Source organism: Myiozetetes cayanensis, unplaced genomic scaffold (assembly GCF_022539395.1).
Source record: "Myiozetetes cayanensis isolate MyiCay16 unplaced genomic scaffold, myiCay2020 scf5-8, whole genome shotgun sequence".
Classification (NCBI taxonomy): Eukaryota; Metazoa; Chordata; class Aves; order Passeriformes; family Tyrannidae; genus Myiozetetes; species Myiozetetes cayanensis.
Genome location: NW_026087742.1, coordinates 43,907,547 through 43,931,495, shown reverse-complemented (window position 1 = coordinate 43,931,495; position 23,949 = coordinate 43,907,547). Strand labels below are relative to the sequence as shown.

Below are 23,949 nucleotides of genomic sequence, written 5' to 3'. Positions count from 1 at the left end.
TTTGTGGCTGCCCACAAAATATTGACTTTAATCAAGATTTGGTATAGTATTCTTTCTATTCACAGCGTTGGTCTACAAATGCAACAATCTTTCTGCATGGATTTTTTTTTTTCTTTTTCAGAAGGAGGATGTCATTCATGCAGAAATGGATGAAAGACTGTCTCTTCGAAAGCACCGCTTCATGCATTTTGCATCACTGGAATATGAAGGAGAATATTACATGACACCGAGAGATTTCTTGTTCTCAGTAATGTTTGATCAAGTTGAACGTAAGTTGTTTTCTTATCGTTGTATTTGTGAAGGAAAAGAAACTTGCGGGTCCCCTCAGGGATGTAATTTGCAAATCACTGGGATATCAGGTCTTGTACCTTACAGAAATCAGCAGAAGCCAATTTATGAATGTTGCCCCTATGGATTCTCATAGACATCACTACCCTTTTCACAAGCAAAGTGAGGCTGATGATTTAGAAATCTGGTGACTTGATGATGACATTTCTACATAATTTTCGTGTCTGATCAGTATGTAGTTCCTCAGTTACTTACTTACATGCCACAGAAAATAGAATGAGTTATCTGTCTATCCACTTCACCCGTACTGTGAAAAGGCCACTCTGTGACCTTTTTTCTTAGAAGAGGCAGTGATGGGAATGAGTTGAATGAGAGTAACGAAGCACGCAGTTCAGTTCTAGGTTTTTGGTTTCAAATCTCCTTTGGTTTATACAAAACCTAGTTAAGAACGAATCAAAATTGCGTGCGTATTTTTAAAAAAGTACTCTTAAAAGCATGCTTTCTGAAAAGACAGGAACAGCGCACAAATAAAAAGTGTACACGTTATTATCCTCCTTTTCCCCTGGTTTTCTGTCCTCATTAAGTCTGCCCCATTCCTTAAGCTTCTTTCGCCTTTTTATCATTTTCTGTTATTTCCATGTTAAAATAATTTTTTAAAAATTATATATGGGGAGTTTTTTCTCCTCAAAAAATTTGTGTTTTACAATTTTTCCAAGATTTTTGTTTGTTTGTTTGTTTAGAAAGGTTAAGTTCTCCAAGTTCCAGAGGGGATTGTCACTTAGAGGACAAATATTCTGTTTGTGAATTTGCTGAGGGAAAGAGGGAGAAATCTCAGCTTTAGTAATTGTTTGCTGCAATCTGCAGATACCAACCAGAGAGCAGGTTGTCTAGCAAAAGCCATTCATACCATGGGGATGCTCTGCCCACCTAGCAGCAAATGTCATAGTGTCTTGGGGGTACTGAACAGGAAATGCAGAAGGGAATTCAAGGTACTGTGGAAAGGCCTGAGAGACAGGGAGAAAGAAGGAGACCTGAATGAGTCAAGCGTATGAAAAACCGAGGACAGAACAAAGTTTACTGAGCTGCAAGTGGTCAAAGAACAGGACACAAGTATCTGTAATAAAAGAAGTTTCCCCTTGTCTACCAAAAATCTATAGGTGATAAGGATACATGGATTCACTGCTGACACACAGCTTCTAATATTACACAAAGCTGAATATAAATGCTTAGAAGGACTTTATGACCTTGAGAGTCATGAAGATTTTCAAAATACCGTATTTTTTAATGTATGGGTGTTAGAGTTCTGGCCCCTTCAAAACTTAAATTGTGAAAATAAAAACCTAGGAGGGATTTTATCTTGAGTTTTCCAATATGAAAGACAGTGAATAGAGAAATTTTTAGTTTTGAAGGTGTAGATTTCAGACAGTTGTCTCTGAAAACAAGGTTGGAGAAATAAGTGTTTTCCGGTCTTAGCAGTTCATACATATTAACTGGTTACTCCAACTATAATAGCACACATCCAGGTTTTTAATGAAGTGGTATGTGGTAATATTTGTTTGTAACGCAGCCCAGTTCTTTTCAGTTGCTTTGCTAATATGAGTAGGAAACAGCATTAAACAGAATAATGACATAAATAATGACAAGGAAAAAAGTCTTTGCAGTATTGCATATTTAGCATTTCAAATTGAGGTCAGGCTTATAGCAGTAGCATCATAGATGATCAATACAAACGTGTTAATACTTGTATCTAATGCTCCTAAACACTTTTTTAAACATCGTTGGTGTTGATTCTTTCGTCAGCAGCATAAACACAGTGATAGGCAATTCTCTTGAAGTCATATTGCTTGGGATTTCAGGTTTTCAGGTAACTGCAAACAGACATAGAATTTGATAGCAGAGGAAAATGGCATTAGCAGTATTTTAAAGGCAGTGGTTTATTCATTGTGTTTGGAAGAGTTTCATATGAGGATAATAAAAAGACCTATCTCAAGTGTCTGTCCTGGTATATTCAGAGTAGATCAAGATAGTGAACTTTATAGTGAAGCAGCCATTATTTTTTGAAACTTTCTGCTTATATGATAAAAGTAATGTTTTTTCACCCTGAACAATGCCCGTAGAAAGGAAAACAGGCATGCCACCACTTATCCTAGAAAGCCCTTCACTTACTGCATACTTAGATGCAATTTTAACATGTGATCCTGCATACAAATGGTGAGTCTTATAACACTGAACTTCAAGCTGTAATGATTTGGTTATTCTCAACTATTTTTGATTAATTGCTAATAAGTAAAAAAAAAAAACCTCTCAGAAAAATTTGAATCACTTTGGCTGTAACCATTCAGCTTCATTAATATTTACTTGGAGTTTGCCAATTGGATGCTGTTTATAGTAATGTGAAGAGCTTGGGGCTGTTCTAAAGTTTTGTTTCTGCTGTCTTTTTTTTACTGGCAATATGCAGAAACATATGACCGGCCTCATGAGCAACTTACTTGTGTACACCAAAAAATATTACTGATCACGACATTCTGTTGCTTTATTCCTGTTCAGAGATAAACAGGGAAAAAGACAAAAGGGAAAAAAGCAAGTGAAAAGGGAGATGAGAAGCAGTTATGTGTTAAGAACAGGGGTTCTTGGCCAAAAGCCTTGGGGTTTTTTGCTCATGGGTAGTTGTCATTAGAGAATTACTTTGAAATCTCCTGTTAGTTTTTAAACATAATTGAATTTAGTAGAAAGTAAATGTGGTGGTGTGCAGACCAGATGAGTTGCTGGTGCTAGATCAAAAGTGCTGGCATTAGAAAATACAAAAATATTTTAGCTATGTCCAAATTGTCAAGTGAATTCATGTACGCAGTTGGGTGGAATTTATTTCTGAGGCAAAAATCTTAGGCGTGCCTTTTGACAAGGTTGCAAAACATGCAATAAATTTTGATTCGTTATAGAATGCTTTACCAGATAAGAAAACAGATGAACTGTACTGCAAATATATCAACTGTCATTCAATCAAAGTGATCTTGAACCCTATTTGATAGACCTTAGTCCACTACTTCTGCTCATTTGTCTCCTGGTGCATAGGTTTCTCTATTACTAATTTGCTTTAAGGTGGGCCCAAAGTTGTGAAATATTGGCATTCCTCCTGATTAAATCACACCTTCAAAGGTATTTACTGACAGGGTGATAATGAAAAAAAATATTTACAGTACTGCCATCTATGGAGAATGAGCTGATAACAAATGCAGTTTCCTGACAGACTTATTTTGTTCTGCATATTGACAAAGCAAAGAGCTCTATAAAGGAGTAAAGACACTGTCCAAAAAAATTTGCTTGCCTTTAGAGGCAGCGTTTCACACTGAGTTACTTTCTAAATATTTGACTAATTCTGTTGCTGTTAGCTATTTCATGGAAGGAAGCAGCCACCTCTTTATAAACTGTGGCAAACAGTAAATGAGATGTGGTATCCTGGCACAGCATTTGTGCCAGTACCAAACACCTACAGCAGCATTTTGTACTAGTTAGTGCAGTTCATTCTAAATGCACCATCGGGATTTTTGGATTCATAGCTATGTGCCATGTAATCTTGTGTTAAAACAATGTTACCACAGGGATGTGGGGCAAACCATTGCAAAACCAACCAAGTTCTTCTGGGTAATCTGTGGGATGTTCATGTAAACCATCATACCTGATGCAAAGATAGTTTAATGTAAAAGTGTTTTCTGTTACTCTTCTTATTCTGATGGAAAAATACTTCACAAAGTCTAGTAATATCTAATAAGAATACTATGAACTTGTGTTGCCTCAGAAATTCTAGCATTTTTAAGATAACAGGTATGGGAAGGTTAAAACTCAGCTGAATTTTCATTGCAATGCAGGAGTACTTTTGAGAGACCATTCATGTAAAACTTGTGTCTTAAGCAGCTGTGCATACTTAGGCTCATATTCCAGATTAGACAGCTAGTGTTAGAACTTCTCCATAAAAATACCATCTCTGATGTGCTGTTGTTGTAGAATATATAAGAAAATCTGTAATGATTTTTGAAAAGGACTAAAAGAGTCCTTTAGAAACTGAAGATTTTGCAGTACATTGAATCTGAACGGTGTTATGCTCATTTTTTTTCTGGAGAAGATTATTCTTTTTCCAAGTAGAAGACAAACCTTCAGATTAGCTCATCTGATAACAATTGATACCTCGTAAATAAAGATCTTAATCTGTCTGTATAAACTTAGTCCAGATTTAATGTATCACAGCATCTTCACTTATTCAGCTGCAGTAAAACAGATTTTCCTGTGTTCAACAGCACCAGGGTGCCAGAGGCAGTATTTCCATGGCAGAGTCCTAACTGTCAGGGAGTATTAGTGTGTTGCAAGTTTGCTGGGAGAAGTTGATCAAGTTGGTTAAGCTTTCTGTGAAAACATGGCTAGCTCAAAGTTGTGGTATGTTTACAGGCCTGATGTGATGTGTGGCTTCATGTTGTCACAGCATCAGCATGGTCACGACTGTAAGTGAATCTGAGGAAAGGATACAGCGCAAGGCTGCAGTGGCTAGAAAATTGAGTTCTCCATTGTCCTTAGCTGAGGACAATGCTGGTGCAGTTGGTGGAGTTCGGAGAGCCAAGAAGGACCAATCAGTAGATTAGCATTTCAGAACAAGCTGAGTCAGTCTTTTTATTTCTGGATCTTGAATTTTTTGCTTCTAGTGGGAGTTCAGATGCCTATATTTCAATGTCTTCATTTTCACCTGAATTTTATATGTGATAACTAATCAGAATGATATGAGCTGTGCATCAGTGTCAGATCTAAAATCTAGGATTCGGAGTCAAAGAATAAAATTTACGCTTGTCTAAGTGGTGAAGCTCCATATGGGAAATGAGGATTGAAATGTTATACAGGGAGCCATTGATACTGCAGGGAACTGAATTAAATCCTCTCGAATTTCTAATGTGCTAAGAAAGAAATTGTTTTCTCTCTCTTTCTGCAGTTAGTGGTTTTTTAGGAGATATGTTGTTGCACGAGTCCTCCAAACACAGTAGAGAACTCTGCAAGCTGGGGTATGCAGGATAGAGATGACCTCTTGCCTAGTGCTAGATGGAAGGTGAAGTGAAGCCAAGCCAAAAAAGCAGCATGATGGTTTAAGGTCATTATATGAAACTCTTCTGAATTTTAGGAAATGAAACAAAATCAACCATTTCTAGCCAAAGCTTCTTAGTCATCATTGTTTACTCATTTCTTAAAGTGGTGTTATGAGTGAAGGAAAATAATGTTTCTGTTAAGGAATTTGCAGACACAAGCAACGATAAACATTGATTACTGAAGATTTCTGCTTGTAGCCATTCCATACTGTGAATTTTTCATCTTCAACTATCCTTCATCACCCAAATAGCATTCCTATCACAACCCTATGAAAGTCTTCAAATTAACATATTGTATGCATTTGACCTTTCACTTCCCCTTAAGTGTCCAAAAACAGCATTAAAATTGATGTTCTGGATAAAATGTTGTACCTCAGACAATTGTTGATAAATAGATAAGCTAAATAAGATTTTCTTTGTTTCTTCTTTTGTCCTCAGCAATAACACGTTAAAACTGATAACTTAGTTACACAGGCTGTGTGATGCAACATTGATGATCTTCATGAGATTGGTTTATCGAAAAATAAATTTGGCAGTAAATAGTTTTTTATCTAGAAATATGTCAGAAATTCCTATAGTCTTGATAATGTGCATTTATGTGAGGCATTTTCATAGTGGTTGCATCACAAGGTGCTGTGTAACAGAATCAGAGACAGGATTCTTGAGGGGAAAAGGAGTCTTGCTCAGCATTGAAGCCAGGCTGCTTTTTTGGTGTATTAACCACTGGCCACTCACCAATTTATTTGTTTGCTCACATTTCTCAGAAAAATTTATTAGGTTGAGAAAAATAGGAGACGATAAACAGCTGCAAGAGGAGCTGCCCTGAGAGCAGAGGTGTTAGGCGAGAGCTGCCTTCCAGCGCCGTAGCCCCTGCAGCTGCACTAGCAAGGAGGAGTGCATGGTCTGCTGGGAGAGCAGGAGGAAGGATTGAGCAGGGGTGCTCAGTGGAAAGGGGAATCACAGAGAAAAACGTTTAAGAAGCAACATGTTTTAGCGTATCATTGCACAGGGAAAAGATGTCCTTTTTTTTTCTTCAGTTCCATTTCCATGCCTTCAACCATGTTGCGAGACAGCGAGGAAGGTACCTGAGATACATTCCTTGTACGGTCAAATAGGAGAATACATTTTTGATTCTTAAACTTATACCGACGTATTAATTTCAGTCATATTTTTGTGGTTATGTCAGTGTGAGACCATAGTAAGGTTACAGTAAGCTTGTTGCATTGTTGTGACTGATTCCTATTTTTCCCTTTGTGGCATTGCTGACTGGCTGAAGAGTGATGCAGAATCAGAGTTCTTATCTCAATTGACTGCAGTGCATACTGATTACATAAAAGCTTTGGTAAAATGTTCTGTTTTGAAAATACATTACTCGCTATTTAGCTTTCTGAGAAACAGTTGTCAATGAGAAGATATATTACAGCTTCTCAATGAACAAAAGACATTTTTAAAAACTCACCCCAAAAATAGTGCTGATAGTAAAACTGATCAGACTTCAGCAGAGTTGAGACCAAGAGTCAAGTGGTCTCACTGCACATCTTGAAGGATTTAGTTATTTAAAGTGTGAAAGTTATTGGTTATTTAATGGCATCTGAATGGAAAACAGGTTCCTTGAAAAGAATGAAAATGTATTGTGCACATACTGAATACCTGTAGTGCAAGTAATGGAAAGATCTGGTTATTAATAACAGGAGTCTGCTTTTGTATAAACATCATCTGCCTTAGAATTTCAGAAGTCTTGCAATACTTTCTGCCTTAGTGAAGTATTTCAGTTTTGTGACATGCAGCTATGATATTTAAAATACCTAGCAGAGAAGTGACTTTTATAATACATATGGGCAAATTTCAAGAGCTCATACAATCATTCTTGGTCTCTGAATATTTTCCCTATTTGTAAAGATGCTTTTATTTTTGTAGAACTTCACACACTGTTTCAACTCCTTTTATAACATTCTGTCAACATATCACAGAAAATATCTCTGGGATTTGTTTTGCCATGGGTTCTGAATACTTTTTGACAGATTATTTCAGTATTTTTCTTTTAGTAAATTCAGTGGAACTTAATCAGTTGTGAAACATCCTGCTTAGCTGACAATTAAGTCTTAACAGATATAGCATGAAAATCAGACTCAGTGGATTTTTTTCACTCTTAAATGTATTTTAATTTCTTGCAACATATGTTCTTAACACAGACAGGTATTGGTTTGTACCAAAGAAGTACAATCTGTTTTTAAAATTCCTTGGGTTGTATTCAGATAATTTAAGAACTGATGAGGATCTGGCGGAGCCTCGGTGGAGGATAGCAGGTGCCAGGAGTGCAGGTCAGGTTCCTGCCAAAATGTAGCATGAGTTCTAGCCTCACATTTCTAGTTGTTTGTAATTATTTTGGTACCGATGGTTCTGTGCTTTTCCTTAGGCCAATGCTGAATTTTTATTATATTAGTCATATGATTTATCCTTGTTTGAGCAATCTTGATATAGGCTATTTTTGCCCCTGCTTGTTCTCATAAGAAATGTTGCATTGTGAGTTTTTAAAAAATGTCTAAGGTAGAACCATGGAGTATCAATCACTTTCCTTCTAAGCAATAGCAGCAGGCAAGGTGTGCAGCCTGCTTTGGTAGGTGAGAGGAGCTGTCCTTACTTGCCAAACAGCTGGGGTCTCCAGGGGCACCTTTGAGAAGTTCCATTGCTCCCTGTTTGGAAAACACTGGCATCGATTCCCTAAGGGAGAAACTAGCCAGGTTATGCTCTGTTTTTCACTCCACAGCCTTGCACCTGCAGTGGGTTATAGCACAGATTGTGCTCGGTAGCCTTTCTCATTTGCTGTGAAACAAAAGCAAATAGTGAGTTCAAAGACTTTTTTCCGTGTGTAAAACACAGGGGTTGCTCTTGTAGAGCCACCTGCTTATATGGCAGTGCCCTCCCTTGGGCTTACCAGCCTCCTTATTGCAGAGGAGAATACAGCTGAGAGCCAACTGTTAGTAATCAAATCAGTCTTCCAGTGTCGTCTGATCCATCAGAGAGCTTGAGTCCTCACACCACCATCCATAATGCTGGCAAGCACCTGGTCATTCTGCTGGCTATGTCTTTTATTAAATATCTTTCCTCTCAGACCTGGAAGAGGCTGAAAGTATGAGGATTTTTCAGACATAGCTAAGGGAAGATGCAGCATTTTCCAACAAATCCTGCCTTGGTGCTTAGCAGAAAAAAAGCAGTTCAGCTTTTCTGCTAGATCTAAATGCATCCTACTTGGCCATTCTTGGTTTTTCTAGCTGATTTTTTCAGCTGATCAGTGTACATAAAATGCCAGTGTCCAGGGACTTTGATCACCAAGAGCTGTGACCTTACCTGGCTTAATAAAAATTTAGAAATAGGCTTCTTGCATGGCATTTAGATAGAATACATTGCCAAAACAGCTACCTTTTGCTGTTGTTTAGCCTATTCCAATTATTTTTCAGAAGAGCTGATGTTTGAAGTCTTCAGAATGATACAGCTCTTTTTCCCAGAGGTCAGTCCTCTTTTCAAGTCTTGAGTGCGTGTCCTTTGTGCCAATACCTCTGGTGCTACTGGAATGACTGAGACAGTGAAATCGTGCTGCTGCGTTGGTATTGGCAAGTGCTTAGTAAGCCACATATCCCACCAGAGAAATTGCCCTTCCAAAAAACAGGGGACTTTTCTCTTTTTCTGTTCCTTTACAAATGTTTTTTTCTTTCGTTTTTGTTTCTCCTGGGGATGGGGTGCGCATGTGTGTGTGTGTCACCCACACCCTGACAATAGCAATTATTTCTTCTCTGTGGATTTGTTGGTGAAAGAGAACGTGAGAGCTTACTTCTGTTTCACTGTCACTTTTTTGGGAGAAAATACAAGACCTAATGCTCAAAAATTTCATCTGCTTCTCCGGCTTTCTTTGAGTTGGCTAAAGAGAAACATTTTCTGTGATGTGTATGGTGGTAAAGGCAGTCTCTGCTGCTGAAAAAAGTAAGAGGGGCTTTTAAAGCAGTATGGTCATTTTAAAAGTACAGTGGGCAACATAAATGACTCTACACTTTCACTAGAAGAAAGCTCTCTATTGTTTGCTTTTCATTGCACCAACTTTGAGAATTGTAAAAAGCCTACCTAAAATCTGATTCATATTTCGTTTCAATATCTTTCCTCTGCAGCTAAAATAAATGCTCATTTCAAGAGGATAATTGCTATTGCTTATGTTCAGTATTGCTGTAAGGAGGAAAAAGGATATCTGCTTGGTTGTACCATTGGAAGAACACTCGGATTTATTGCCACAGCTCACCTGAATTAACATGTAATATCTTGTAATATATTTTTATGGATTTGTATCCTCTACTAGGGAGATACTTCACAACTTAGGACTTATCTTTAGCATTTCACAGTGTGTCAAAATTTATCATATATATTCTAAAAATCAGCTTCTATTTTAGCAGTTTGTAAACTTAAAATATAGACCTCTTACATATTTTTTCATGCTTGATTTAAAATCATTTTAACCACTGCTTATATTACAAGACATTGACACAACATCTCTACTGTTGCTTTAAAACTCTTCTGACATCAAACCTGAAATTAGTCACTGTCTGTTTAAACCCTCTTGCTCTTGTGCTAACTTTTCCCTTTACTTAAAAGAGTGATTTTTTTTTTCCTTTGGAGCCTTAGCCCTGTGATACAGTATAGGTAATTATTTTACTCAGCACTGGTCACGTTAAGTTAAGCAAACCTGAGTTTATTTTTGTCACCTCTGGCTGGGTGAGGCCATCCATTCCACAGCTGCATTTAGGTATCTTTATTCCAGGCTTTTCTGAGTCTAATTTCTCTTTGTAAAGCCGGCATCATTCCCCGGCTCACAGCACAATCCGCTAGCAATCACTGTGGCTAAGGGGTGGAACAAGGATTGAAGTCAGGAACTTCTTAAATTAATACTGGTGCTGAAACATCTGAGTGTCAAACTGCAGCTTCACTCAAGGAGAAAAATGGTACAAAGCAATGCTCACTAGAGCAAAATGCTGAAATGCATGTCTCCTGTGCTCCACTCACTGTCACTATGTGCAGAACAGCTTCTGGCACCACAGGTGCTTTGGTCTTCATTTGTACCTCCATGTGTCTGCCAGGCTGAGGGTACTGGGGTAGAGCAAATGATTTTCTGTGTTCTTAGGTGAGGACATTTTTTACGTAATCATGGTATTGTGATTAAAACAGTAAAAGAGAGATCTGGCAAAGAATGGCCTTTTAGAAGGTTACGTACAGCCAAGGGCCTGATGCCCCCTGGTAATGTACACCTTTGCAGGAGAACAGGAAAAATTATTCACTTTTTCAGTCCACTGTTGCTCTTGGAGGAGCAGTTTTGTCAGAAAAGATGAGGATGGCAGAAAGGAGACAGCACAAGAATAATTTGAGGCAGTAGACACAGAAGCACAGTATAACTGAAGGCTGCTACAAGTTAAATAAGGCATTAGTGGGAATTTTGATGTGAAGTGTATTTCTGCGCTTGGATTTGCCTTCTTCATTACATTTACTGAATAAATATTTCATTCTATTTCTGTCTTGACCTATTACAGTGTTTCCTCTGGTGCTTAAAAAGATCAGAGTTCTTCAGAAAATTAGAATGTGAAATAAAAGCCAGGGTAAAGCCAAATGTCTTTCTTAGGTTTGCTTCATCAGATTATTTGAATTCAGGGGAGAAAGGGCTTTTTTCTAATGAAATAAGACAATTCTAGAAAACAATAAATTGGTTTTTTTGAAAGAAACTCTTGATCTTCTTTGTCTAGATTTTTTTTTCTTTCTGATAGGTTTTTTTTTTCATTATATGAGGAGTTTGAAGTCAAAGGGTCAAGTGATGGCTTATCTTATTCAGTCTCCAAAGTTCACTCCTTAGAGTAAAGGAGGTGTTCTAGTTGGTGCACAAACTTTCTTTCCTACTACTATGGAAGGCTGATGGACATCGTTATATCTGTAATTTATTTTTAAATGTAGTATTAGCAGCATTTGTTTTTCTCTAAGTTACAAATTGACCAAACTCTTTTGGCCACTGCAGTAAGGCATGATTAACATCTGTTTTTAAGCTCTTCTATGATTTCTCTTTACTTTGGTTCTTACCAGTCTTAAGACCCTACTCCTCTTCCCGTTACCACCTTATCTAATGAATAAAGACAGTGTTTCGAATTAGTTTCATGTAGCAGTCTTCATTATGATGGTCTCAGAAATTAACCAAAACTAGATCTCTTCATTAAGCTTTTTGTGTGGCAAAAATAGGTTAAACCTTTCTTAGCTTAAAAAACAGGAGCATCCTGTTATCATTTACACACCCTTGGAGCCCCTGCTGTAGGAAAACTTCCCAAACATCTGTTAATTGCTAGGTGGCAGATGTTAATGATGTATAAGCAAGTCAGACTCAGCAGGGGCTGTTACTGGTTTGTTCAGAGTTTCTGTATGTGCTAATAACAGAATGAGCTAATCTTAGAAGGGGAAAGAAACTCCAGGCTCATTTAAAGATAAAAGTGAGAATGACGTGGACCATCAGCTGAAGGAAAGCAAGTCAGCCACTGAAAGGCACTCTGAATAAAAGAGAAGGAAGAAGGAATGAAAAACTAGAGATTGGGATAATGCTTCAACCTAGAGAGTTACAGAAAATTAAGTACAAGTGTGCAGGATCAGTAAATGCCCAAGGCAGTACACAGAGTCTTCTGTAGGAAAATTCCCAAACATGGTTATTGCAATGTCCATATCTTCACACAATGACAAGTGGAAAAAGTAATGTCATCACTGGGGTGTCATCTGCATTAAAATGACGTTCCTAAAATTTTCATGTAAGGTTGAATTTCAGAGCCTTATAAAGGGAAAAGGTTCCTTCTGGAAATTCTGACATGACAGTATTAGTTTAATTTAACTCTGAACAGCAATTCCCTTTATCACTAGTCATCGTTGTAATCTTCAGGAATCTAAAATACTTGAAATTAAGTGCTACAATACTGCATCTATGCCAAAAGTCTCTTCCCTTAAAATAGCACCTGTATTATTTTCTTCTTTTTTCTTTACTTTCTCACGCTGATTCACTATCACTAATGGGAATTAGTTACAATTATTAATATTCTGCTGAAAAAGAAAGTGATGCATTAGGTTCTGCTGGACTAGACATCTGATAATTCAGTTCATCCTTTTAATAAAACTAATTGCAAAATGGATATTTTTCCTTTAGTAAGTGTTTATTAACCCTTTTCTTTCAATGAATGATACCAGTAGAGTTTGGGAAGGTGAAGAACAGATGGATGATTTCATCAATTGCAAAAATATAAGATTTTGGAGTAAAACTAAAGACTAATACCAAGTGCATCCAAAACAACCTCACGTACTTTCTTTTATTTATATTTGTCATGAGTTTTAGAAGTTCCACTTACCCACCTTCAACACATGGTAAATAATTTACTAAAGCATTTCCAAATTTCTAGTTAGGAGAATGATTTCATCTCTTTTTTGTCCTCTAATACAAATGTATTTGTTCTCTGCTGCAAAGCAGAAGTGAGTAAGAGCTAGTGTTGCAACTAGCCTGGTCACCCCATGCAGTAATTGAACACCATCTAGTGGGTGTTCACTTAATCCTTTAATTCCTAAGCAGAATATTGGTTATAATTTACAAAGTAATTGTTCTGTAAACTCAAAAACAATGCCCTCAGACAACTAGTCGCTGTAAATTGCACGTTTATGAATGGGTCTTACGTTGTGGAAGAGAAGCATAGTAAGGTTTTGGTGTTTATTGTGCTCTGGACAGCAAGACAAAATGTCCCAGGCCTTGAGCTTAAACACACAACTCTCATTAATTAAATTACCAACACAGAATTGTTTCCTTTCAGTAAAATGCCCCAATTCACTGTTAAATCCAGTACTTAGTGATCTCATATTTTGATAAATAATGCAAAAATGCTGTCTTTTCTTTCATAAGTTTTCAGTGAGAATTGAAGCCAGGGTACAGCCTTCAACTGCAGAAGAATGTTGTTGCCTTTGATATAAGCAAGGGAGGAAAATCCTAAAGCTCCATGCAAAACCTACTAACTACTGCATGTATTTGGTGTTAGCGTATGTTATGAAAGCACATAGGTTGATATTTTCTTATTGGAAAGATTGGTCAGGTGACTGTATCAAATTAGAGAGATCTCTTATATTTATAAGCCTTCTAGAAACAAAGGTCTGCAAATCCAAATGAACATGGTCTTGGGCAAACTACCCTAACTAGCCTTGGTTTGTGCTTCTTCCTGTTGTCATCACAAGAAGATGAGGACATTCTAATCACCATGATGACCTCCAGAGCTCCATTCCAACTTTGCACTATTCTGTGAATGAGACAATTTCCCTTAACTGTGGGGGAACCCCACTTCATGGGTCTTCACACAAGCTTCTGTGAAACTCCCAAGACCATCTTTCACAATCACCAAAAAGGTGCTGTTTGTGTTATATTCCCTAGAATGTTACCACTGGGGAGGAAATGAGAGCAACAAAACTTTGGAAAGCACATGTTTACTCTGTGGAGGATGAAGAGCAGTCCTGGAGGACACAAATTCTAGATGTTTGATGAAAGGACAAGGCACTAGGAGAATGAAACATGATTATCACCATCACTAGAATAATGCAGCAATAGAAATCAGGCATCCTGCTGTTGAGATTTCCAGATTTCTCAATAGCAATACAGAAGGACATCAGTCACCTCTCTCTCTCTATTTTTTTATTTCCAGAAGTCAGACTAGGCATTGCTTAGATGTGGTGAATGAAAGTTTCCAAAATTGGTATTTCTCACAAAATTCCATTGTAGTTTTCCAATCAGCTATCACCTCTTTGAACACTTTTTGCCGTATTTTTAAGACTTTTTACTGTATGTTGTTGTAGTGGAAGTAAATTAATCTTTTTTAAAAAAATACAAAACATAACAAAAAAGAAAGTATTAATGATGGTGTAAATAATTTTGATATGTGATGGGGTGAAACAGGAAAAAAAGTGAACTACTATATAAACTGGATCTAAGTAGCTATTTATATTTACAGCACTCTTGAGAACCAACTCAATTTATGTGAAATGTCAGTGCTCCTGGTTACTTACCCACTGCAGTCACTTAAATTGCCTAGATGCACTAATATGTCAGCTATTTACTACTTGGACACAACTACTATAAATGTCCTTTATCTGAAGAGAATTGCAGTAATGGCACTTCATTTTTCTTGCTGATACCACTAATAAATTCAATTTTTTCACAAAATACTTCCAGTTTTAATTTTTAAAATATATAAAAATATTAGATTTTAGAAGGTTTTTTCTGTTCCACTAGAAATAAGCGGTATCAACAGTATCCTGAAGTCTGGATACTCTTGGATGAGTAAGTTTAAGAAGAAGCAAACTATTTCATAAACAAAACAGTTGAAATAATGTCGCTAAGGTGACCTGCCTAGTGAATGAAAGGCTGTGGATGTTGTCTACCTGGACTTTAGTAAATCTTTTGACAGCACTTCCCTTAGCATTCTCCTGGAGAAACTGGCTGCTCATAGCACCTTGGGTGGGTGCACTGTTCACTGGGTAAAAAGCTGTCTGGATGGCCCTGAGAGTGGTGGTGAACGTTCTGTCAGCTGGCAGCCAGTCACTAGTGGTATTCCCCAGGGCTCAGTATTTGGGCCAGTCCCGATTAATATCTTTATGGATGATCTGGACGACAGGATTGAGTGCACTCGACGACAGGATTGAGTGCACTGTCCATCAGTGTGCAGATGATGTCAAGTTGGGTTGGAGTGTTGATCTTTCGGAGGGCAGGAAGGCTCTGCAAGGGGATCTGGACAGGCTGGATCCATGGGCCGTGGCCAATTGTATGAGGTCCAACAGTGCTGGGTCCCACACTTGTGTCACAACAACCCCATGAAGTGCTACAGGCTGGGGAAGGGTGGCTGGAAAGCTGCCCAATGGAAAAGGATCTGGTGTGCTGATTAACACAAGTGGCTGAACATGAGCCAGCAGTGTGCCCAGGTGGCCAAGAAGGACAGTGACATCCTGACCTGTATCAGCAATAGTGTGGCCAGCAGGGCCAGGGCAGTGATTGTCCCCCTGTACTCGGCACTGGTGAGGCCACACCTCGAGTGTTGTGTTCAGTTTTGGGCCCCTCACTTCGAGGAAGACATTGAGGTGCTGGAGTGTGACCAGAGAAGGGTAACGAAGCTGGGAAAGGTTGTGGAATATAAGTCTTATAGGGAGCAGCTGAGGGAACTGGGGTTGTTTAGCCTGGAGGAAAGGAGGTTCAGAGGGGACCTTATCACTCTCTACAGCTACCAGAAGGGTGGAGGTTGGTCTTTTCTCCCAGGTTACAAGTGACAGGACAAAAGGAAATGGCCTCAAGTTGCAACTGGGGAGGTTTAGATTGGATATTAGGAAAATATTCTTCACTGAAAGGGTGGTCAGGCATTGGAACAGGGTGCCTGGGGAAGTGGTAAAATCACCATCCCTGGAATTGTTGAAAAGACACATGGATGTGGCACTTGGGGATATAGTTTAGTGGTGGGCTTGGCAGTGCTGTGTTAATGGTTGAACTTGACGATCTTAGAGGTGTTTTCCAACCTTAGTGATTCTATTGTCTTTTGAATCCAAATTATGGAATCATAGAATCATTTAGGTTAGAAAAGATTTTTAAAATCATAAAGTCCAACCATTAACTTAATACTGCCAAGTTCACCACTAAACCATGTTCCTAAGCAACACATCTACATGTCTTAAATACCTACAGGGATGGTGACTCCACCACTTCCCCGGGTAGCCTGTTCCAATGCCTGACAACCATTTCAGTGAAGAAATTTTTCCTAATATGCAATCTAAACCTCCCATGGTGTAACTTGAGGCCATTTTCCAAAATATAGTTTAATATTAACACTGTCTTTCAAATGTGTGAACATGTATTTGTGTGCACATAAACTGATGAGGTAATGCATGAGCAAAAGTCTGTTGGGAGCAATAGGACAAAGTAGTTGACCCACGTGATTATTTCTGGCATTGTTATCCCTAATTCTTGCATGCTGGAGCATTCATTGCATATCAAAGAACAATAAACCATACAGTTGCTTTGTATATTTTGACACAGTTTGAAATGATTTGCAGTTCCTGCTTAGGGGATAAATTGCATCAAAGCAAAAGTGTGAAAAGGGCACATGCCCTCTTTTTTCTTATTCCAGGGTCAGTAAGGGTAGTTTTATGCTAATGATAAATTCCCACACAGAGGATGAATTCTTCACCTGGCACCTCAGTTATGTGTGCGAGCAAGAGCCCAATTTGTAATAAGCAATTTTTAATGTTCTTGTGCTTAGTCCTTAACTGATTTGGGGGAATTTTTTTACATTTTATAAGATGCATGTGAAAGTTTGTCATGACAGGGAAGATCTTCAGAATTCAGCTTACAAAGGAAGTAGCTGAATGAGACTATAGGAATAGTTGCTACAGTGACGATGGTGGCTTTATATTGAGCACATAAACTTAAATCAAGTTTTATGCAGTGAGATAAGAATTTCTGACTCTGTTAAGATGTTGACCTTTTCTTTCTTCATTTTGATTGTGGGATGATTGATTTGCACACAATTTCATTCTGAATCCAAATTAATCTCTGCTTACAATTAAGATGCAATTTTCTCTAGTTGCGTATGCAGTCAGATTTTTAACCGTGTCATTTCATTGTTCGTGTTCTTATCCTACTTTATTTGTTCTTCTATACATACTTATCTTCCCTAACCATAAAGTAGATTATAGAACCCTTAGGCCAGGGATCCTGACATCTAACTCTACCTACTAAAGGAACTGAATTAAACCTCTAGCGCTATGAGGCTATCCTAATAGTTTACCTTCATCCATTGTTAGTACCTTAACCTAGCATGTGCTGCTACGCTGTAGTATTTAAAAAACTAGTCTTTGTTAGCAGTAGGAGATGATGACTTAAAGCAGAGGGATGCTACAGAAATCATAGCTTCTTTATTTTAGTGTAGGAGTCTTCTTGAAGGCATAGTCTAGTCTTTGCTAGATGAGACTGACTCAAACCTAATAATAGGAATTCTTTCTTGGGTTGAGGCTCTGCCTGCCTGCTGTGCAGATTCAAGAAATACCATCTATCCTGAAAGTTTGAACTGCATAATGTTCTCGGTAAATTGGCAGGAATTGTTCTCCACCCTACTGGTCTCAGAAACATGTATTATGAATACAGTTAATTCCTGGTAATCTTCATTGTCCTTTAGAAGACTTTATTGCTCCAATTATGCAGCCACTCTCCCTTTTACAATGTAGTAAACTTTGCTCTTGTGTCTGATTAAGTTCTTATTAAAGCAGAATACATGCCTTAGCATCGGGCTGATAAATAGGAGGTTGGAAAAAACCAGATTTCAGAAAGAACAAATACAGAAAGCAGTATGAGTTATCTGGTTGCATGCAGAAGGACTCACTTGCTCAATCGAGATATATAAAAGCTGAATGTCAGATCAGAGCAGGGGATTGTATTATTTCTTTGAAGATAATGAAACAAGTAAGTCCAAGGCCTAGATTGGACACCTGTTTCAACCTGGAATAAATTGTTCTTCTGCTCTGTCAGTTTCACTCCCTTGAGTATTAAGGGGGCCTGTGGTCATTAGTCAGGGTGAGGTTTGTAGACAGAGATCTTTTATTAGAACAGTTGCTCCAAGCTGGAAAAATTAGACAAGCTTTTGGGCATATGAGCTCTATCCCAGGTCTGAAATAGGAGCAGCAGATTTCAAAGTTAATTATAAACCCTTTTCTGCGTATGTCCTTACAGCATCATAGTTACAGCAAAGCACCATAGAGATCACTAACTCAGATTTAGGCATCTAATTTTTAGACATCTAAATGAAGCCAGAGGAACCAAGCATGAGGTGCTTATTTGGGAGCTTGAGGACATGATTTCACATGACACATTCTTCCTCAGGGTGCTTCCTCCCGTCATGAGCTGTGCACCAGCCCAGAGGACTGGCAACCTCTCCTGCTGGGGAGATGCTCATCTGCAACTGAGCTCTGTGCTTGGCTTCTTGCTGCTTGTGTGTTACACAAGAAGTCTTAACTCGCACCACATGCTCCCTGTGCAGACTAAGTCTGCCATTACACGCCTGTTAGACTCTCCCAGTCGTTCGGAAGAAGCAGCTTCCTTTGTGCTGTGTATCACTGCAGTACAAGTCTTGTGGTAAGGTTGGAAGTTTGAACACGTTCTCAGCTTAATTCCTTATCTGCAGTTTGGATATGAGAAAGAGAGCAGATCTGGGGGGTATGTCACTTTCTCTTGATAATACCTAAGGAGAAGTTGTTCCTCTGCTCTCCCTGCCATCCCCACAGACTCCTGCTGCAGTTCCAATGAGGACTGAGCTGCTCACAAGCTCTGTAGTGGGCACCACATCATCTGCTTTTACCCTGGTGCCTTTGGTTATTTTGGGAACCCCTTGCACTGCTGGTGACTCGGTGCCACGGTCTCTTTAACAGGTTTTGAAAACTTGCTTATCTTAATTTTTTAGTCTGTTTCAGTTTCCTAAAAGACTGTGTCATCCTTTGATGTTTTTTCCCTGCATCAGCATCCCACCCTTTTTACCTGGGGCTGCCTGACTCACTGAGAAACCTCCTGGTATTGACTTGCTCTGATGCAACTGCTCTTCTGAAATAGAGATTTGCCAGCGCTGGCCTCAGCCCAGCACTGTGTATTTCTTGTTTCCTCAGAGGAATGATTGCTTTAAATAAAGAAGGACAGATGCAAAGCTTGTTTTGTAAAGCATATCAGATGCTTCTATTACTGCAAATTGCCTTTTCCACTGGGCATACTTGAACTGTAATTCAGGTGGTTCAATTCACTAATTCATGTGATTGAAATGACTTTTATCAATTATCTTGCAACGGAGCAATGCACTAGTTCAGTAAAAGCTTTCTAGCTGAAGTGGATTCTTAATTCATTTAAATTGCATGCTCATTTATTATTCATATACTGGTTTGCCAGGAGCTATCATAGCAATCTGACCACTTGGTTTGTCATGCTTTCAAAAAGCCTTAATTTTTTTTGTTATCCTTGATTTATCTCTGTTATCACCAGTATTTCAAAAGGAGACCTTAAAGAATTAATTACTAGCTTGAATTTTTGCCCTTTATTGGTTTCATTAGCACTAAGTACTTTACAAATGCATAGAAGAGCTTTAAAGAATGAGAATGAAAATAAGGTGGATAAAAAAAGGACACCTTGTTAATGTAAAGTACTTGTCCAGTATCATTAAAATTATCTGAGAGAGAGCTGAGAATTAAATACCAGCTATTGAATTTCAGGCTAATTTGAGCAAAAATTTTAATGGCATCTCCCCGAGGAAATCAACATACGCAATTCTTATCTCACCCAGCTCAGTGGTGCAGGATTCTCAGAGTTCAGCTTGCATGAAAGCTGGCAGCCAGTTAAAATGAAGAAATACAAATTCTTGTTCCCATGGCAGGCAGGGCTGCAGGGTGGGCTCTGTTGTGAAGGCCACAGCGTGAGCTGCACACAGTGGGTTTGGTTTTTAAAATGCCCTGATCCTCAGATTACAACTGTGCTGAAATCCCATCCGGCTTAAAAGGTTCGTTTCACTCATCATTTTGCAGAATGAGAGTTTGTCTGAATTGTAAATATACTTAATGTTATTCTCATCATAATTTTTCATGAAAAAACAAATGGTTCTATACTACTCCAGTATGACCTTGAACTTGCCAAACTTCACTAAAGGTAGCAACAATTGCCATCTAAATTTAAAAAGCTGGGACAGTCTTTTTGGTTTTAGTTTTTGTTTGTTTGTCATTGTGTCTGTTTGAAGTGGAGCTAAAAAGAGATCCTGGTCAAACCGTATCAGTGACGGCTGATAAAAGGGATAGGAGTTTGTTGTCCTCCTAGGAAAACGTACCTATTTTATACTGTTCGCATTTGAAGTTGAGGCTATGGAGAAAGACTGATTCAAATTTTAATTTCTATATACAAAAATAAAGGAATCTTGCAGACATGTAAAAGTATGTTTTCTTGCAGATGCTAGTAACTACTTCTGCTTTGGTACTTGATTATTGTTGTTATAATTGTTGATCTTAGTGATTTTGTTCATTCTTTGAATCTAAATGTCTTTTGTCAGAGCTAAGCCTTTCCTTAGCTGTACAGGTGTAATTGGGTGTTACTGAGTGCAAGTGGGTACTTGTTTAATGCAGCTCTTTCCTAACATTAATCCTAACATTGATGTCAAGTCCATTCTGCATCTCAGTGTAAAAAAGTGATAGATGATGGAAATGCTTCTATTGTAAGAAACGCGTGTGACAAAATATCCAGGTTTGCCAAGGGCAAATTAAGGCTGACGAATATGCTCTTGGTGGTGTTTTCTTAATTACAGTTGTCAACTAACTTTCTTGGCTAACAGCACAGAATTTGTGTGCTTCTAAGTAGACTTGGTATTCATTCAACTTAAAAAGCTAAAATGCCTTTTTGTTCATGAAAGGTGTGTCTGTACCTCATTGTTTCATGGATACGCTATAATGGTGAAAATTAGATGATGGCATCTGTAAAATATGTAGAGACCCTTGAAAATACTCAATATCCTTTAAACCAGAATTCCATCATAATCATGGCAGTTCAGTAGGGGGGAAAAGTTGTTTTTCTTCTCATTCATTCAAATTCAAAATAAAAAAATCCAAGTTTCTTATTTTGATACCTAAGTGAGACTGTTACTTTACAAACAAGTTTTCTAATATGTCGTTAATTTACCTATTAGTAAGAATCTATTAATGTCAAAGAATAAAGCTAAAGAAAATTGCATCGTACAGATCTTTTACTTAATAGATTAAATAGTTCCTAATAATTGTATCTATTGTCTGTATTCCTCAGAGAAACACTTAGATCCTGATGTATTTGTAGTCATGTGTGAGGAATGACAGCACCAAGATTTAATTCATAGAAAGGAAGAGGCACTTTCATCGTTCAGTGTACGGACTGGCTAAGAAAACTGTTAATGCCTTTGCAATGCATTTTCTGCAAAGAGGAGTTAACCTTCTCCTAATTATCATAGACAATGCCTTAAGAGACCTGATTCCTCAGAGGGCTGCACATTTGATATTAATAGAGCTTTCCTTGTTGGTGTTTAAAGAGATCTCACCGTTAGGAAGTAAATAAATAGAGAGAGTAATCACCAAGAGCTAAATTAATATTCAAGGAATATAATGAGTGCTACAATAAAAGTAGCTGATGTTTCCAAATGAAAACTGAGATTTTGAGTCTTCACAGATGATTTTATTTGGTGACAATACCAATAAAATATAACTGGATTTAGTTCTTAGAAAATATTCAAATAATTATTGCTGGAAACTTACTCTACAGTGTAAATTATTGCATTATTATGAGATTGTATTCTAATACTTTAGGCCAATGGCAATATGAAAAATAATTGTACTGTTTCAAGTGTCAGGGTGTTTTTTCCAAAAAAATCCTAACCTAACAGTACACATGCATGATGACATCTGTATGCCATTTTCATTTGACTAGGCTATTAAATATTTTGATTTTGAAACCCATATGAGAAGAGCAACATTAAAAGACTCCACATTTATTACTCTGATGTATTTACTGCTTTGAAAAGTAGAAATGTCTTTGTTCATCTCTCAATCTGTCCCTTCCCATCCTGACTTTTTTCCTTCCTTATTGTAGCAACTACCCCTTGTCCAGTCAGTCGTGGCAGGGACCGACTGACCCACCTGGTTCTACCTCTCACCATCTCCTGGGATGATGTGACTGTCCTCTCCCTCTTCTACCACTGAACAAAGGCTTCCTTTCCTCCATATTCTTTTCACCCATGCAACAGTAGCACAAGCACCTCTGTATTGTTGTTACTGTCTTTTCACTTCTAAAAGAGGTCAGTAGACACGTCAGCATCTGAAACATCCTCTGGAGGTGACTGGCTGAGTGTAAGAGGACAGATGTTGATGGCTGCCCCAGCCATTTGTATGAGCTCTAGGCAGTTGCATTTGTGATTGCTGGCTGGTGAAAAGAGAGTCCATATGTCTACAACACATTTTCCTTCCGTTGCTTAATTTTTATCAAGATATAGTAATTCTCATTGAGAATATGTTGTTCCCCAGTAACCAGGTAGCTGAAGAGTTTTAGAGTTATTGTGCTGAATGCAACACAAAGAAGAGAAGCACAAATTTACTAAATGTAGAGCCTCACAAACTTGGCCGACTAGTGTCTCAGCTGTAGCTCCCAGTGCTTTCTCCTTACCTTGCATCAATTATCCATACCTCGGTGTTCCATCTCGCCAAGTTCAGCTTGTCTCCCTTTGTCATCCTCCTGGATGCTGGCTAAAGGCTGCTCCCCAGTACATTGCTCTGGTGCCATCCCAGATCTGATGTTCTTGAGGTTACCAGGAAAATGAAATGAGTGGAGCTGCCCTTAACCAAATAAGGGTGTATGGCTGGCTTCAGTACAGATAGTGAGTAAAAAGAGCAGGTACCGTGAAAAACATTTGCAGGGATGTTTTCCTATTTTTCTTTCAGATGCTGTTTTTTGCAGTGCAGCCTGATTCATTCCCTCCTATAAGGCTGGTCACTATCTGGGTCTCCCAGAGCCAAAGAAACAGCTGTAGTTTAGTTCCACATTGAAATGTGCTGTACAGAAGCAATTTCAACATTTCAAAGCTGAGATCTAAATCAGTTAATTTGCTAAATAACCATTCTTTAAAATGCTCTGCAGCAGTAAACGGTGTTAGATGTAACTGTGGTGTTACATCACACTGCTCAGGACTCACTGGATATAGTGATTGTTGCTTGTTCTCCAGCTCTGTTATTGGTCTGACTTCTTTTGTCTCAAATGAGGCAAAGGAGAGGACTTCATACATTGTTTGAGTTAGAGGGTATCTACCTATGTAGCTTTATATATGGGGGTGTGTGTGGGTGTAAATATATGTACAGGCAGTGCACAAAAATGTATTCATCCACAGTAACAGGTGGTACTGGCAACACCTGTTGCTGGGGTCACTCAACACTCCAGTATTAAACCCCTAATTTTAGTTGCTTATAACTTTTGTCAAACTTAAACATTTGTGTTGAAATGTTATGTGCCAGGTGTCTGCCTTAGGCTGAATTTGGGGGAGGGGGTGTGGGGAGAGGAATTTTTTAGCAAAACTGTTACTGCCAGTTCAAAGAGCAGAGGCCAGGGCACACTGGTTTGCTTGTGCTGAAAAATGAGCTATTGCTGGTTGAGATGTTCCAGCAGCTTCCCTTGTCCAAAGCAAAAAGTTGCCAGTGGAGACCCCCTGCAGCTGGGCATGCCATTTGCCAGCTATATGGAAATTTGCTGTTTTACTGAGAATACTCCTCTGTCTGGCTAAATTATGGGCCTGTGAAAATGCCCGGTAAATCTTTGTTGACAGCCGCCCACCAGGCTGCCTCCATCACGTCCGTTTCCAAATAGCGGTGCTGTGCTGGTGGCCCTTTGGATGCACGGTGCCCGTGAAGCAGCAGAGTAGCCTTGGAGTCTGAGCGTGGAGCA

The 23,949-nt window shown here is 38.5% G+C and overlaps 1 protein-coding gene across 1 annotated transcript in view; it reads left to right on the top strand.

Annotated features, from left to right (window-relative positions):
- Positions 1–23,949, top strand: part of MICU2 (mitochondrial calcium uptake 2) — a 142,171-nt gene that overhangs the window by 78,870 nt on the left and 39,352 nt on the right. Inside the window, exon 2 of the mRNA XM_050333174.1 lies at positions 122–269. Within this exon, the coding sequence (XP_050189131.1) occupies positions 122–269 (148 nt within the window). The remainder of the gene's footprint in view (positions 1–121; positions 270–23,949) is intronic.